Raw genomic sequence first — 19046 nt, forward strand, 5'->3', positions numbered from 1 at the left:
AAATGGTCTTGATGAATAAATCATATCAATAACATGCTTTAAACCACTCTTAAAGATGATAGCAACAATCCAATGTTCAAGCAACAATAACAGACTCACTTCCATGACACGGGAGATGGTCATAACAGCTTGGTCGGTCTCATTGAAAGCTTTCCGCCAGGTGTAAGTAGAGTTATTCAAGGAATGAGTATCCTCTGGATTCTTTGCTAAAAACAGGGCAACATCCTCAATGGTCCAATCTGAGCCCATCAAGTGTTTCTTCCAATATAACTTATTCTGCAATAATGTCTGAAATGAATCAACATGATGGAAAAGATTAGATGAATTTGCCCTTGTATAAGGAGGAAACAGTTATCAGCAACTGTTTACAGAGTTACTCGTAAGTCTTCCAACTTTAGACTCAAGCATGTTGTTATTTCACTGGTGTACAGAACACATAAGTAGGAAAACTAAATCTCTGCGAGGAATGATGACATAATTGTTTCCATTTAAATAAAACAGAATCCAGTATCCACAATAGAGAGGCCAACCAGAATGCAACAAACACTTGCAACTCCAACACTGTCCTTTCTAGGTGTAAAGATTAATGCAGATGCAGACTGCAGCCAGGAAATCAGGAGACGCTTACTTCTTAGGAGAAGATCAATGATCAATCTTGATAAAACAGTGAAGAGTAGAGCCATCTCACTGGCAACGAAGATCCGCATAGTTAAAGCAATGGTATTCCCCATTGTCACCTATGGATGTGAGAACTGGACCATAGGGAAGGCTGAGCGAAGGAAGATAGATGCTTTTGAACTGTGATGTTGGAGGAAAGTGCTGAGAGTGCCTTGGACCGCGAGAAGATCCAACCAGTCCATACGTCAGGAAATAAAGCCCGACTGTTCATTGGAGGGAAGGATAGTAGAGGCAAAGATGAAGTACTCTGGCCACATCATAAGGAGATAGGAAAGCTCAGAGAAGAGTATGATCCTGGGGGAAATGGAAGGAAAAAGGAAGAGGGGCCAACCAAGGGCAAGATGGTTGGATGGCATCCTTGAAATGACTGGATTGACCTCGAAGGAGCTAAAGGTGGTGACGGCCGACAGGGAGCTCTGGCAAGGGCTGGCCCATGAGGTCACAAAGAGTTGGAAACGACTGAACGAATGAACAACAACAACAACATGCTGATCCCACTCTATTCAAAGAAGCTCACTTAGCACTATCATGATTCTTTTCCACGAGGTGGCAGCCTCCCACAGCATCTCTAGAAAATCCTGATGCCAGATTACCGAAAACAAACAAGTAAATTCTGTACTGTAGACTGAGAGAGCTTACAGGAAGAAAGAATCTGATTTGGATCCTTGTTGTTACGGGCAGCACAGTCCAAAAGACACTCTGCTCTAAGATGAGGCAAAGAAGTGATTTGGCACAACTGGGTAATAATATTATAGGAAACAGACCATATAATAATGAAACAGCCAGCATGGATCATCACACATAGCACTATGCATGAATTCTTATTTATGTTCACTCCAAAGTAACTGAGTTTAATGCGATTTCCCCTCCAGAGAATTGTTTATAGGAGTTTAGCCTAAATCTTGTGCTAAACATATTATAAACAAATAGAAAATTACAAGAAAGTGGACATAGATTGAATGTTTGTCTTTTAACCTACAATCTATATAATATCTGATACACTGTGCAAGTGTCCAGAGACCACCGTCTGGTGCCAGGGTAACTAAGCATAAATCTCTAAAATTACAGTCATTAGTTCAAAGAGCCATATCTACAAGGATAGCCCTACCCAGGCCTGTAGCAAGGGGGTGGTTTTAGGGGTTCAAACCCCCCCCGAAATGTTTCAGATTTTTAAAAAAACCTGGTTTACTCATGAATTTTAACTGGTTAACAAAATCCCCATGCTAAGTCTATGAGATACAAAAAATCAAGAGTCCCTCCAGAACTGCAAGCACTATCTCAGGCAAATATTGACAATTTATTCACACTGTCATTACTTGCAGCAATAGCTGATGTAGTGAAGCAACCGAGTTTGGGGGGGGGGGGTGTTGAATGCTCTCATTAAGGAGGCTAGACTTGGTGGAGGTGGTTGACAGGGGTGGAGCTGCAGGCTATTGAATTCTGCTCTGCCCCCTGCTGTGCTCTTTGCTTCAGCATGAGCTAGGAGGTAGGTTTCAAACCCCCCCCCCCCCAAATTTCAACCCCCCCCCCCGAAAATTTCAACCCCTCCCGAAATTTTTTTCTGGCTACGGCCCTGGCCCTACCACTAGAAATTTATCACATTGTTGTTGTTGTTGTTGTTGTTGTTGTTGTTGTTGTTTTAGTACAACAAATGCATTGTACTGCTCACTCAAGCACCTAAACTTCAGGCTGTAAGTTGGCCCTTCTTTGCAGCTTTGACTTTTGCAGATCTGATTATTCGCATGTTTTATTAAAATGTTCTTTCTAGTAATGTCTAGGTCCTCCATTGCAAGTCTGTGGTCAACTTCTAGCAGAAGCTGAAAATAGAAGTTGACTGAAGAGGCATACTAGAGAAGACCCAGAGAGATGTTCTCTCACTTAAAAAAGAGACATGCCTCATTATCACGGGATGTCTGCGCCCTACACCACTGGAGAAATTACACTGTCTAGCCGGTATCGCACCACCTGACATCTGCCAGGAAGTAGCAGGGAAAGGACCAAGGCAGTGACATCTCCAGCCCATCCCTTGTTTGGGTATCAGCTAGCACATCAACGACTTAAATCAAGAAATAGTTTTCTAAGATCTACAGAGACACTCGCTGGAACACCCCAGCAAGCGAGAGTCCAAAAGTGGTAGGCTCAAACCCAGAACCCCAATCAATGGCTGATACCAGATGAGCGACTCCCCCCTGGGCACACAGAAGACTGGGCAACTTGTAAGGCTCTGAACAGACTGCGCTCTGGCACCACGAGATGCAGAGCCAATCTTAAGAAATGGGGCTACAAAGTGGAGTCCACGACATACGAGTGTGGAGAAGAGCAAACTACAGACCATCTGCTGCGATGCAACCTGAGCCCTGCCACATGCACAATAGAGGACCTCCTTGCGGCAACACCAGAGGAACTCCAAGTGGCCAGATACTGGTCAAAAGATCAACTACCAAGCTTGCAAATTCTGTGTTTTGTCTGTTTGTTTGTTTTTGTTAAAAATGTAATACAAATGTCTGGTTGCTGATGACACGATAAATAAATACTTTAAAAAGAAAAGAAAACATTTTCTGATCTGTGGATTTTTCACTTTTTCAGGGGTCCTGTGCACTTAACCCCAGCAAATTTGAAGGTATGGTTGTAGTAGATGTTTAATATAGACACTGAAAACAACCTCTAGAAATGAGCTCCAAGCAGTTCATGGTGGCCACACAACCAGGTTTCTATGGACACGAGCTCCATGGCTTGGAAATGGAGAAAGAGTACCTTCCCCAGAGCCAGAGCTGAGCACCACCTCCATGGAAAGGAGAAGCCTTTGCCTTTGTGTTTGTGTCTCATTGTAATCCATTGTAATAAGGCATTGAATGTTTGCCTGTGCCTACTTACATGTACTCTAATGTGCTTTGAGTCCCTTCAGGGAGAAGGGTGGAATATAAATAAAGTGTTATTACTGTTATAATTATATCCATAAAAAGAACTTTTGTTTGTTTCCCCAAATCTTTTAACAACAACATTTTGATCATTTAAATATTGACAGTGATGCATCAGTCTCCAAATTTTTTACTAGCCGTCCCCTGCCATGCGTTGCTGTGGCCCACATGGGGGTTCTGTGTGGGAGGTTTGGCCCAATTCTATCGTTGGTGGGATTCAGAATGCCCTGTGATTGTAGGTGAACTATAAATCCCAGCAACTACAATTCCTGAATGTCAAGGTCTATTTCCCCCAAACTAGGTTACTGGATGACTAACACATGCAATAAACAAACAAAGAAAAATAGCACTAAAACATTCTCATTTAGTGTGGATGTATAACCGGTTGCCAGATGTACAGTCACTGCTAACACCCAGGGTTATTTGTCGCCTGCCCTGTTAGACTTTAGAACAAGCTACAATATCATACCACGGTCTACCCATTTCTCTTCCTCACTATCAATCTACACAGGGTTGGGAAAGGAAGGAAGACATAAACAACGGATGCTGTCCAGCTGAGGAAAAAACAGGTCATCATCTGGAGAACCTGGTTTACATTCTCTCTGGAACAAAACTTCACAGTAGTACATTTTGTGTTCCTGTGATCGCCAAACAAATAGCCTGCTTTTTGAGAATGCTACAACCTGAACATGTTTCCTACTCTGTCACAACTGAAAATTGGCGTGGCTGCCAAATGCGAGGGAACTGGCTGGAAAGTTTTCCTAGGCAAACTCTAAGTGCACCTACATTACAAAATTACTGCAGTTTGACACCACTTTAACTGTCATAACTCAATGCACAATCTGGCAGAGAAGGCTTGTAAAACTGCAACTTCCAAGATTCCATAGCATTGAGCAATGGCAGTTAAAGTGGTGCAGATGCATCCTCAGTCTACAAGTTAAGCAAAATATCTGCTCTGCCTTTCTGGATGTATACAAGTTCTTAGGCTTTCCAAAGAAATATATGTGATTATTTACTATTTATTTCTTTATTCACTATATTTATATACCGCCTCTCTCAACCTGAAGGTGACTCGGGCGGTTTACAGACGGCAGTCAATGCCCGCAAAACATAAAATATAATTAAAACACTACATATAATATAGATCATATAAATGCAATATAACAATCAAAACCATAAAACACAAGTCCTCAGCGTCTCATCAAAATCATTTTCTGTCATGTCGTCCCATCATTCTGTGGATCTAAATTAACCTGTTACACTGTATCTGCAAATGCCTGCTCAAACAGCCAGGTTTTAATTCTCTTTCGAAATGTTAGGAGGGAGGGGCCAATCTGATATCCCTAGGGAGGGCGTTCCATAGCCGAGGGGCCACCACTGAGAAAGCCCTGTCTCTTCTCCCTGCCAGTCGCATCTGCGAAGAAGGCGGGACTGAGAGCAGGGCCTCCCCAGACTATCTTAAGTGCCTAGTTGGTGCTTACGCATATTATGAAAGGAGGGATTCTCCCCTTTTTTCTTCCCAGTGATTGATAAGGAAATTGAACTCAGTATCCTCATATAAGTGTTAACAAATTAGCCTTTACAAAAACCCTGGCTCCTTAAATATCAAACAGATTAAATGCTTCCGTTGATATTGGCCTGGGTGGTTTTCAGCCTGTCCTGCAATATTAAAGATTAAGATCACCTAACGTCACTATCCCAAATGCCTAATTAAATCTACTGGTCATTTCAACAAAGGTTGGGTAGTGACAAATGGGCTGGGACCTGAACCTCTTTCCTGCATTACAGTGGGTGAGGTAATATTTAATCACATTCTTCCCTAGTTCAGAGCCCCATGTAATGTGATTAGAGCAGCGCTCAGCATAACAGAATGTGAAGCCTGCCTAAACTTGAATATCCCCCTCATTTCGCATTCATCTGAGCCATGTCCTTGGCAGGTGTACAGTCACAGCAGCCATGTGGGAGGGGAGGGAGGTTGATTTATACATGGCCACGGTCTGTGTGTTGTGCACAACAAATCAGACTGCTTGGCACATCAAAAAATGATGAAGAGAAGAAATGTTGTCTAGAGGAGGGCTTCAACTTTTTTCATTCAGGACCCCTTTCCATCTGAGATATATTTTTTTTACAACCATGGGTGTATACTATACACTGTATAGGTATATAAAATAGATAACTATCAAGCATTGACTGATAACAAACCAGCATTTGCAAAGGTTTGCTAAACAGGTGGATTTTCCTTTTTGTGGAGTATAGCTGAAACATTTTCTGCAGACTCCATTATGAATACTTGTAAAGAGGCCACCAGCTTGTAAAGATGGCACCCAGTTTATAACGATGCCATCAATTTGTAACGGTTTGTAAAGGAGCCACCACTTTGTAAGGACTTATTAAATTGATAACACAACTAATAGCTTGTGATATTGATTTGCGTTTTCGTCAATGCTTAACTTGAAAGTATTTGTAACAGAGACTTGACTTTGGAAGAAACTGTAACAAGTTTATTGAAGTATATAGCTTATTGAAGCTTGGTGGTTTCAATGTATCTTAACTCTTAGAGGCACATATCTTCAGAGGTTACATTTTTAACATTTCATAAACCAACTCTTAAGAGGTCTATTCCTTCCACTAAACAGGTTTCAAACTTATTTTCCTTCCAAATGTGTTTCTTTCTTTAACAGATTACTTCAGGTACAAGCTTATCTTTTCCTTATGTTATTTCTGTTGCACTAAGGATTCTTATTAGGGTTCTCTGCCCCTTTTGCTCATACACTGACTAATAATATAAATAAGTCAACTTGACCCATCTAACCTACACAGGCTAAAAGCCAAAACCTTCCTGATTCTCAACACAGTAGAATCCGCCTTTCCCTGTAGTTCTTAGACCACAGACTACCTTACTGGTTCTCAACACACTACAGAACAAGCCTTCCCTGTAGTTCGCTGATTACAGACTTACTTTTTTAAAATGGCTGCCCTGCCAAGTGGCAGTTGGCTCCACCCCTTTTTTCATGGCAACTCAGCTCCGAGTGAGCTAAGCTGGCTACCATCCCCCAATTATGCTAGTTTAAATACTTACCCTTTTAAACACCTATCTATTATTATACATAACTGTAGATTAAAACTCACACTTCACCACAATACTCTATGTTGTTGCTAACAGATTTGTGTAAATGAGTGCCATCAGAAACCTTTTACTGCTGCCAATTTTTTCACGACCCCAACATTGTGCAAATGGGACCCCATTTAGCAATGGGACCCACAGTTTAAGAAGCAGTGGGGTAGACAGAGGGAGAGAAAAGAACCTTCTCTTTCCATCCCAGGACATTATTACATTGCATATCAGGCAAGAAATACCCAATACAAGTAGACTGGATACAAGAAATGAGCTGCTACACAAATATGTATGTACTTTCTAATGGACAAAGTGCCAACCACAATCCTAAAATAAACACATTTAAGTCACTTCTTGTAAACAGGACCTTTTCTATTCCATGTCACCTGAGAAACAACTAGTTATGGCATACTGACCCGGACCAGATCCATTTCCGAGCTTTCCTCCATGAAAGATTTTATCTTTGGCCTTATCTCTTCCCACATCCCTCCAAGATCACGGAAGACACCAAGCTCCTGGAACGTCTTGTTTACCTGTCAGGATAGCAAAGGGGACAAAGGTAACTATCAAAACCACCAAAATGCCGAACCACCAGCCGAAAAATGATTTTCTTATGGATTGGCAATAGTTTTATCTCTTCAAGCCCACAACCTTGGCATTTTATCCCAGAGGTTAGAACACAAAAACTAATTTGAACATCTCTCTCTTTGTCTTTTTTTGTCTTTAGTCAAGAAAATTAATTTTGTCAGAATTTTTAACTAGAATTTCTCAATTGCCAACATGGCTGGGGACCTCTGGGATTTGTAGTGCCCCAAAAACAAATGTCTCCAAGTTCTGATTTATTCGGATACTCCTCTTTGGGTCACATAACACTCTGTACAGATTATCACCACCAAAAATACAAGAGAAAGAGAGAGATGTAACTTTGAAAAAGCAATAATTATAAATCATTGTATTACTTAAAACTGCAAAGCACTGGCTGTTCTTAAGAAATTGCGTCGGTCAGCAAATGGAGCATGTGACCCAGGGCCTTGTGGATGTCAAACAGTGTTGCATAAACAAACACTGACCAACCTAGGCTCCTGATGATTTCTGACTCATTTTAACTTCCCCTCCTCCTGAAAATTTCCGCTCACTAGGCCCCTCTATGTTTCTGTATGCATGGAAACGCACACAATATTTCAGGGCAAGAATCCCAACACTGCTGCTGCCTGAGATCCTTCAACTGGAGCTGCTGAATATGTCTTTGCTCCAGAAAATCTTGGGAATTTTTCAATGATAGCTTCCAGAATCTCCCAGATCACATTAGCAATGGACATATTGCCCATAGTAATATTTTAAGTTGTAGTGCTGTGCAGTAACACTTCCAAACTCTATGGGACTTGATTTCTAAGTTATGGCCCTTCCTTAAAAAATATACATTACATGGGCACAGGCAGCTTTCAGCAGCAAAAGTATAAAGAAGGTTTTTGGATGATGATGATGATGATGATAATAATAATAATAATAATAATAATATAATAATAATAATAATAATAATGGAACACAATACACCAGACATCACGATAGTGGAAAAGAAAAAAAGTCTGGATTATTGATGTTGTCATACCAGGTGACAGTCGCATTGAGGAAAAACAACAGGAAAAACTCAGCCACTATCAAGATCTCAAAATCGAACTGCAAAGGCTCTGGCATAAACCAGCACAGGTGGTCCCAGTAGTCATTGGCGCACTGGGTGCCATGCCAAAAGATCTCAGCTGGCATTTGGAAACAATAAACATTGACAAAATCACGATCTGTCAACTTCAAAAGGCCATCTTACTTGGATCTGCGCGCATCATTCAAAAATACATCACACAGTCCTAGATGCTTGGGAAGTGTTCGACTTGTGATTTTGTGATATGAAATCCAGCATAAAGATCTCATTTGCTGTGGCATACTGTGCTTTTGTGTCAGTAAAATAATAATAATAATTATTATTATTATTATTATTATTATTATTATTATTTCCAGAAATATAGCATATAGGTCTCATTTGCTGTGACATACTGTGCTTTTTTGTCAATAAAATAATAATAATAATTATTATTATTATTATTTCCAGAATTCTAGCATACAGATCTCTTTGCTGTGACATAATGTGCTTTTGTGTCAGTAAAATTATTATTATTATTATTATTATTATTATTATTATTATTTCCAGAAATCCAGCATATAGGTCTCATTTGCTGTGATATACTATGCTTGTTGTCAATAAAATTATTATTATTATTATTATTTCCAGAAATCTAGCATACAGATTTTATTTGTTGTGACATACTGTGCTTTTGTGTCAGTAAAATAATAATAATAATAATAATAATAATAATTATTATTATTATTATTATTATTATTTCCAGAAATCCAGCATATAGATCTCATTTGCTGTGACATACTGTGATTTCCAGATAAAGGGTGGTAAATTGGGATTGAGTGCTGGGTTCTTACCTCAGACATGACTGCCCTTGTTGCTGGTGTATCTGGGGTGTACAAGACTTTGCCAACAAGCAAAGGTTTGAGAGCTCTCCATATAATCTTGGAAAGTGGGCTGGAGTCCAGTTTCTTCATTAGGTCATTGCAGTAGGGTGCTTTAAGAGAAATATTTGTTTTAAGAGAAATATGCCAAAGCAATTCAGGATATTCTCCCCCACTCTCCTTTCTTTCTTCCAATATGGGACGCAAGCATTATCTTCCCACCTGAGCCTCTGACAGCTTACCCAATATAGGCAATCCACCTCTTGCTTCCTGCTGCTTCTTGCATCTTAGACCACTAAAGGGATTTCGACAATGCATCAAAATAAAACATCTGCACACTCTCAGTGAGTTCTACTTACTGGTAGAATTATCGTAGAAATCCGCTTCTTCGTCTTCAGTACTGTTACTTCCAAAGAAAGCTTTGTAATTGTGGTCTTCATACCAGTTGAGAGACTTGATCTGCAATCCCCCTCCCTCAGGATGGCCGCAAACAATTCGGGACACTGCCTGGTAAATTTCGGCAGAAGGGCTGGTAGCATTCACACTGGTCAGGAACTTCACCTCCTGTCTCATGTCACTCCAGCTTTTCATGCTCACCAACTATAGTTCACAAACAAAGAGGAAAATACACTCAAGATTCAACTATAGCAGGGTTGGGCTATTGAGGGCAGCGGGGTGTCACATTAACCTCCATAAGATTTTGGGGGCCTGAACCCCCACTAGAAACCAGATTGTAAAAAAAAAAACCCCACATTTTTTGCCCCAAGCTACTCTCTAGTCCAGTCTCTAGTACTAGTCTCTAGTACTTAACCTGTGGGCCGCGGATGACCAGTGGGCCATGAGAACAAAAATCTGGTCCACGAGCCTCCTACTTCTTTATTTATTTTATTTCTGCTCCTTTCACACCGCCTGCCACTCTTTCTCTGTCACTGACCATGGCATATGTTCTGTATCGGAAATTAGAGCTGATGTGGTCTATCCAATGCAATTTTCTGAATCAGCACCCCAAACTGAATCTAAAGTTGACCAAAAACTGATTTGTAACCCTTTTGGTACTAATGTTGGAGAGTGGTCCCTGTCAAAGTGGGCCCTGGTCAAGCTGTCCCTGGTCAAAACAAATGTATGGTGATGCAATATATCTCATGAAAGCTGTCCATTTACATTTTTAAAATATATCATTTATTCCATAGACGCTCATACATGCAACACACCTACACATTGCAACTACCACACTAACTTGTCACAACACACCGTTTGGAAAACTCTGTCCTAAAGGCTTATAGTTGGCTGCTTAAATCATGTGGACAGGACGAAAATTGGAGACTATTCAGGCATTCTGATAGTTCTGTCAGCAAAATCCTGATTGCCTTGGTCTGCCACTTTCATTTAAAAGAAAAAGTGAAATAACCAAGGTCTTTTGGGAGCAGAGACACTGCTAGTGTGATGGTACAAGAGCTGACAACAGTTCAAGAAGAGAGAGAACCAAGTCCTTGCTTTTTTTTGACAATACCCATGGCAATAAGCCTCTGCACCATGAATTTACATAGGTTCAAAACTTGGGCTGTAATCTAACATCTTATTTTTCCCACTGTCTGTCCTTCTAGGGGGAAAATACATTTTTGATAATATCGGCTGTTTCAAGAAATCGTGATTTAGGAATACCATTGCAATATATATAAGAAATCTGGTTGGATTCATTAAAAGCAGAGATGTCAGAAATGACTAAGGTCTAGGTGTATATTTTATAGATATAAGACAATGCACAGTCCACAGCCTTCTAAGCAGATTTTGCCTCGTTTACTAATAATCTGATAACATCAAGGCTTGGCTACTGCCCTGAACTTTCTATGGAGTTGCCCTTGAAGACTGTTCAGAATATTCAGCTAGCACAGAATATAGTAGCCTGGATACAGATAAAGACAAAGCACACGGGCCAACTTTTACTGAGTAGACAATGTCATGGTGCTGCTACTAATTTTTAAAAACTTAAGAAGAAGAAGAACTTTATTTTTCTACCCCACCTCCATCTCCCCGAAGGGAGTCAGGGCAGCTTACATGGGGCCCAAGCCCAGGCAGAATACATTTAAAATAAAGCAATAACAATTAAAACAGCATAAAAACAGCATAAAACAACATAACAAAAATAGCTAGCAACAACAATAACAGCAGACTAATTTTGGAGGGGGGGGAGGAAAACCACTACCTGAACTAGTTAAAGGATAAAGTGGTTTAGTAAGGTAGATGACAATGTATAACGACATAGGAAAAATCATGGAAACAGAGCAAATTAACAGGATCAGTTAATATAATATAGGACATCAGATTGAATGACAATTCAAGTCATGATACAGGCCATTTGTCATAGGAGTTGTCAATCAAAAGCACGACGAAACATCCACGTTCTGTCGTGTGCTGGGCCTGTAAAGAATTTCCTTTAGAACAGGACGTGCAACCTTTGCCCAGCGGGAAGTCAGGGGGCCCAAGGAGAAGTACTCAGAGGTTTTCCACCACAAATGACCTTTAGATGGCTTGTGAAGTATAACAAAGTCTTTTAGTAATGAACAATCAAACAGAAACTTCTCTTTCTTCAATAAAGCTAAACAAATGCTTCCAGGCTTTATGCAACTGGTGGCTTCCTAATCTTGCCCATGAAGGACAGGCAACTGTCTTCAATAACTTCTTCTTTACTTTAAAGGAAAATCCCCTTTTTAACTTCTCCCAGGCTGACTGTAATTTAACCCTTACTGATGTGGGCTCCGCTACCGGGTCGAACTGCATCTCGAAGCACCGAGTGGACCTACCAGTAAAGGTTTAGATATTCTCCAGCTGGAGTTCTTTGGTCTTTAGGGCTGTTTTCCTGGAAATCTTTGGAGACTCTTAAGACTGTTTTCCCCTGGAAAGTCTTAAGGGTTGAAGCTTTTGTACAGGGGAAGCTTGCACACGTCCTGTACATTAGCTTTCCTTGCTGAGACTGACTAAAAATGGCTCCCTTCCCTTCCCAATTGCCCTGAGCAAGGGGCAGAACCAAAACTTAACAATGATGGACAGGTGACTTGCCCTATGACTGCAACCAAAGGAAGCCACCTATCTGCAGAGTCCCTGAAACCTAGGACTGCAAACAAACATTTAATACAAAGCAAATAAAGCTGGAGCTCCTGGTACAGCCATACCAGCACAATCCACGTCTTTAATTCCTTAAGGAATGTGGCTAGGGAGAGTGCCAGTTTAATCTCCTTAGGGAGGGAGTTCCAGAGACGGGGGACCACCACCGAGAATGCCCTCTCTCTCGTCCCCACCAACCGTGTCTGAGACGGGGGCTGGAGCGACTAAAGGGCATCCTAGAAGATCTTAAGGACGGCGTGGGCTCCTAAGGGAGGAGGCGGTCACACAGATAGGCAGGTCCTGAACCATTTAAAACAGTTTGGAACCAAAATATTTAATACTAAAAGGAATCCACCTGAGCATTCACCCACATCACTACCTGTCAAAGGCTACTATTAGGCAGACTGAAGCAGCCATCATAATAAGCAGTTTCCCAGAGCCTGGTAATGATGTATTCACTGTCATCAGAATAAGGAAAATCAAAAGCTATGGAGAATTTGCTAGTCTGCTTACTTTCAGATGTAGTGTTTCCTGCAGAAGAAATGTGGTTAAGCTCTGTATTTCTAGAGAGCCCACTTGGCTTCATCCCAGCTCTGACAAATGATGCAGTTGGCAAGCAGCCTGCAAGACTGTTGGGGGCAGTAGTGGAAGCCAGGGACAATATTCTGTTCCCAAATCAGTCCCCATACCTGCCACAGCTTGGTTTGGGGGTTTCTAAATATTTGCACTTCTTAGAGAAATAATTTCATATCAACTTTATTTTAAGGAGAGACATACAAAACATGGCCTAAATAACAACCTACTGTTCTCTGCTATCCAGTTTTTGTTTGACCCATTTTATACACCCATTAATGTATTTTTAATAGTCTTATAGAACCACACTAAACCTTGGAAACAGGGGAGTTTAGAATTTGCATACATTTAAATACATTAGCACATGCACATTAGTGATGTCTGGAGGCACTATTGTCCCCCATCCCGAGACAGATGGCACTGCTACTAACTCCACACCCGAGGGAGATTAAATGAAGGAATTAGGCACCCATTCCTCTGTGCTTTTGTCACAGAAAATTCAATAAACCAAGAAAAGCACTCTCAAGGATGGTTTCCATGTCACCAGCAAAGCAAAAATGCCTTGGTTTTGAACTTGCATTGGAAAAGAGGAACAGTACTGGCTGTGGTTTGGGAGCCAAAGAAAAATCCCATTCCTCAGCAAAAGTATTTTGCAATCCCACCAGTAAAGGGACGTCATGTGGTTTGTCTTTTTATTATTATTTATTTTGACACTGGACAAAAAAGAAAGGAAGAAGAAAGACTACTGGCATCCAAATCATGTAACAGGAAACAGCTGTAACTAGAAAGTTCAGGGAAAACTTTTACAGTTGTTTAACTTGTTGACGTTCTCTCTTGATTTCAAATAGAGTTTTCTGTTAAGTTGTGTTTTTCAGCCAAGAAGAGAACTGTAAGTTTAACAAGTCAACGAAGGCAATCTCTTTGCAGGGGCAGATGTGGGCTGGAGAGGAAGAAATGTGCTCCTCCCCCTCCTTCCTCTTCTCCCTCCCTCATTCTTCCACAAAACTAAAATTCTTCACCACCTCGAGTAACCCGAGGCGTCTCAGCCAAGAGATTACTATAGTTCAGGGCTGAAATGCTGTAACATTTGTGAACAATGAGGAAACGAGAAAAATAAGAGAGAGAAAATAGAACAATAAGAATTCTGGAAGGTTTCTTCTTCTTCATTATCTCCCTTTTTGATTAAAACATCTACTTTTCTAAATTAGGGTGAGATTTTAACCTAGGAAAAGAAACTATTTTAACACAAAAGCTCAGCCAGAACAAAAAGAGTTAGCTCATCTGCTTAGGAAAGAACAGACAGCATAATTTTATTCCTCCTCCCTTTAAGTTCAACAAACTTGAAAACCAAGGCTGGCTCAAAACACCCAAGTCGAACTACTATGCTTTCATTTCCAAAGCAATCAAACCACTACCATCTTTAATTTCTTCAACTTACAAATGCAGGAAAGCAGAACAGGCTGCTTACAATTATATACAAGTTGCTATGGACTCAACCGGAAGCACATAGAATCATAGAATCAAAGAGTTGGAAGAGACCTCATGGGCCATCCAGTCCAACCCCCTGCCAAGAAGCAGGAATATTGCATTCAAATCACCCCTGACAGATGGCCATCCAGCCTCTGTTTAAAAGCCTCCAAAGAAGGAGCCTCCACCACTCCGGGGCAGAGAGTTCTATCTCTACGAGCTCAATTGTTCGAGTAGATCATGCTACCTGCCCTATGCTATGGTGCAGAGATATGGACAACAAAAGGTTCTCTTGCAACAACTACGGGTCACACATGCCTCTCTTAAAAGACAGCTCATTGGGATGTCTTTTTGAACACAAAGGGAATGTGGACTGCACAACAAGGATGTTCGAAAAATATTAAAAGTGAAAGATCCTCTCTGCCACGTTGCCCAACTCAAACATCGCTTTGTAGGCTACGTGATTTGCAGAACAGATGGGTGCTGGAGCAATGCCACAGCAACATGGTACCCACAGGGATGGTCAACGACTTTCCCACCCAATGCTCTGATTCATTTTGTATGGCATATAATGTGAGAGATGAACATGGTCGTACAATGGTGAACCAATAATCTCGTACTCAAAATAGATATAAACTGATACAAATGAAGCACAAAAGATGAGGAATGGATCATCTACGTGACTAAGTGAAGTGACTACAAACGGCTCAGAGTTAAGAAACCATAGTGTGGGGGGGGGGGGGGGGGAGACAACAGGAAGTGAGAGAAGTCGATCCCTGGGAAGGCAAATGAACTCCCGAAAGAGTTATCATGGGGAAAAAGTGTCCCCATTGAAGCTTTCTCACTAATCCTTGGTGGGAATTTCACCCATGGGAGAAAAGCGGTATAAAAATAAAGAAATAAATATTCCTTATTTCTACAACAAGCCAAATTATTCAAAATCTAATTATTAGAGGGACAGAAAGAGAGGTGAAATCATCAGTACAGATAGTAAAACTAATGCCACAGGGGTGCTAATCCTTCCCTATGCTATGCTATGCTATGCTATGCAGATACACACACACACACACACACATACACTAGCCATCCCCTGCCACGCATTGCTGTGGCCCAGTCTGTGTATATGTGTTTTGTGTCTGTATGTATGTGTATATGTGTATATATGAGGTTTTGCACATGGGTTGTAATGTATATTTTTTTAAAAAAATTGGCTTTTTAAGTCTCTTCCACTGTGTTTTTCAGTGTTTTTATGAGTGACTAGCCGTCCCTGCAACACATTGCTGTGGCCCAGTCTGTGTATATGTGTTTTGTGTGTGTATATGTGTATATATGTGTGTTTTTGTATATATATGTGTTGTTTTGCGCATGCATTGTAATGTAATTTTTTTGGCTTTTTAAGTCTCTTCTGCTATGTTTTTCAGTCTTTTTATGAGTGATGGTCACTCGTTGGCCTGATAGGTGTATTGTGTCCAAATTTGATGTCAATTCACCCAGTGATTTTTTTAGTTATGTTAATCCCACAAACGAACATTACATTTTTATTTATATAGATAGTTACACTTAAGAAATGTACCTGTTCTGACTTAAAAACAAATTCGATTTCAACTTGAGAATATGTTCTAACTTGGGGACTGCCTGTGCTGACACACGGGGCGGCTCAACCCATTACGCAAAGTAAGCATTTGCAGTATAGTTTATTTTGCCCAGGGGGGCTCTTGAGGCGCTCTTGGGGGAAAATAGACCTTGACATATGCAAGTTGTAGCTATTGGGATGTATAGTTCACCTACAATCAACTCCACCAATGATGGAATTGAACCAAATATGGCACACAGAACTCCCACGACGAACAGAAAATATATATCAGTGATTGGTTGGGGGGGGGTGCCAAAAGTTGGGGGGGGGGGGAAATACTGTTTGCTTACCGTTGAAAATTACCTAGGGCCACCTCTGCTGATACAGTACATAAAGATAGGCAAGCGAAAAATGTTTCTGGGGTTATATTTAACTACTGGAATATCTGTATGAAAAATATTACATTTCTGCTGAAACGCTGCATTTCTACATTTTGGTGTCGCCATCCCCTTTGATAGTGTCACCCAGTACAGTTCACACTCTCCTCACCTCCTAGTGATGCCACTGCACACATGTACAGAAGGAAGGGGCAAATCTATGCATTTCGATCTGAATGAATCTCTCTTATCCACAAAACACAAGTTTGTTTTGACATGCAAAAGCCCAAATTTGTAAACATGGTAAATGAATGTTTAAAATCCCTATCAGATAATGTTGTATGCTTTCCATTCTTTAATATGTTTTCATACAGTTTTTCCAAATACTAGACTGCAAAATTCTTTGAAATCAAGACTGTGGTACAGAACTACATTTTGGTTCACTTACAGGTCCAAATTTATTATCATTGTATAATTTCTTCGTACATGGCCATTCTCATTTTTAAAATGTTTGTAGTACTTATGGTTGGTTTAGCATGACATGCAAATATGGTCACTGATTTTAGTGCTCTCCAAGAGTACAGTAATTTGCATCCCTCAGCTAACAGTATGATTGAATCAGTAACTGAAGCAAATGAGAGAGAATTATCACCAGCCGTACCTCTCTAAGAAGGTCCCCGAGGCTCCCCATCAACGTCTCCACCGTTCCCTTAAGATCCTGCAAAGTTGAATTGGAGGTGATTCCCTTCTGGAATGACAAATGAGGATTGAGTTTTAAATGTTTTTAAGTACAAGATCAAGAAAATAGACATGATTATCTACATTTTCAGACAGAAAGACACATACTAAATCAGAAAGAGCATGAATTTGTGTTGGGATGGCATAGAGAGGTAAAAATTCATATCTCTTTCCACTTGAAAGTATGATGTATCATCTACCTTGGGAGTTTGAGAAAAAATAGATAATGTCACCCATTCACCAATGAATCCATCTTCCTGAGTGCTCATTGTTTAAATATAGGTTGAATATACCTTTTCCAGAATTCAAAAATCTGACAACCTCCAAAATCCAAAATTGTCCATATGAGTGATTGAGATAGTGACAACTTTACTTTTTGGTAGCTCAATATATAAAATTTTTTTCTCATGCACAATATTATTCAAAATACTGGATAAATTGTCTTCAGGCTGTGTGTATAAGCTATATTTGAAGCATTCATTAATTTCATGTTTACACCTAGATTGCATCTCCAACATTATCAATATACTGTATATACTCGAGTATAAGCCTTATTTTTCAGCCCTTTTTGAGGCTGAAAAAGCCCCCCTCGGCTTATACTTGGGTAAGGGTCCTGGCGGAAAGGGTCCTGGCGGTTTCTTTCAGCCCTGTGCTTTCTTGCCAGGACCCTCACCTCTCCGCACAGCAACCCAGCTCTCCTTCCTTTCCTCTCTCAGCGCAGCTCACACCTTCCACACTCTCCTCACCTCTCGGTGCCAGTCTTTTCCACTTTTTTCCACTGGACTTGATTTGGATTTTTTCCATGAAGATTGTTTTGAGAGTGGCGCTCCATCTTCATTATTGTCTTCAGTTTACATATAGCCTCATGACTCAATGCTTACTTTGTTTATAAGACTTTTCTTATTGAATGTATCCCTGAAGCCTATATACAATGGAATCCTTATCCAGACCTAGAATTGTTACGTTTGAGAGCGGCTGCTCCTTTTGATTTTGCTGTGTACCACTGAATTGAGCTATGTACTGGGGATTTTGGTATATGGAATACTATACGCGCTTTTGATAATACACTTTGACATTACGCATAGATTGTTTTGTGTTTGTGCTGTCACCCTGGTCATTCCACAGATATATAAACCCTTTTTCCTAGTTCCAACAGACCTCACTACCTCTGAGGGTGCCTGCCATAGATGCAGGCAAAACGTCAGGAGAGAATGCCTCTAGATCATGGCCATATAGCCCGAAAAAACCTACAACAACCCACTGCTCTAGATTATGAGATCTGGTTGAAATGATTTACCTGTGCTTATACTGCATGTCACATTCTCATTTTAAGAAGCAAAAATATATCGATATCTGTTTAATACAATTATACAGTAGGAAACAAGCTGTTCCAATTCCCCTTGCGATCTCTGTATAAATTATGAATCACAACTAATGCTGTCATTGCGTACATCACCCACACAATACAGGAAAAGGGTTTAGGTTAGAATTCCTCATGAGGATGTCCCACAAATAACAAATACAACCTTTCTAATTGTTCATGGCTTGTCACACCCAGCTGGCTAACTCTATTGATTTATAAAACTTGTGTGACCTCTCTGGAATAACCTCCACTGTTATCTGGAGATGGCAGGTTTTATTATCCTATTAAAAAAAGAGATTGCCATGCCCATATCTTGTGTTTATACTAGCATTAGCAATGCCCAGGTGTGAGTAGATAGAGGAAGGTCCTGTCTTTGTCTTTTGGGAACATGTATATCTTAAATAAGGAACTGTAAAGTTACATTCAGCTTTTAATAGCCGATCAAAGGCAAACCACTCAGCCTACCACATCTATTCTGCATCTATTGCTTCAACCAACTATCGCTTAAAAGGGTTTTAAAAAATCTAAAAAGCCAAGCTTGGGTTTTGGATCGGCCCTATTCCATGGACCATCACTTTGAGAATCACTGTTCTGTCCAATTACAATGTAAATTCTGACATTTGGGAAA

At 40.4% G+C, this 19046-nt stretch overlaps 1 protein-coding gene across 2 annotated transcripts in view; it reads right to left on the reverse strand.

The window, feature by feature from the left end:
* Window positions 1-19046, reverse strand: part of ABCA1 (ATP binding cassette subfamily A member 1) — a 162848-nt gene that overhangs the window by 58981 nt on the left and 84821 nt on the right. For both annotated transcript variants that reach the window (XM_060763658.2, XM_060763660.2), the window contains exons 8-12: window positions 16979-17065; window positions 9585-9825; window positions 9199-9338; window positions 7128-7244; window positions 100-288 (exon numbers count right to left, since the gene is read on the reverse strand). In XM_060763658.2, the coding sequence (XP_060619641.2) occupies window positions 100-288; window positions 7128-7244; window positions 9199-9338; window positions 9585-9825; window positions 16979-17065 (774 nt within the window). The remainder of the gene's footprint in view (window positions 1-99; window positions 289-7127; window positions 7245-9198; window positions 9339-9584; window positions 9826-16978; window positions 17066-19046) is intronic.

The sequence above is a fragment of the Anolis sagrei genome, chromosome 2 (assembly GCF_037176765.1).
Source record: "Anolis sagrei isolate rAnoSag1 chromosome 2, rAnoSag1.mat, whole genome shotgun sequence".
Classification (NCBI taxonomy): Eukaryota; Metazoa; Chordata; class Lepidosauria; order Squamata; family Dactyloidae; genus Anolis; species Anolis sagrei.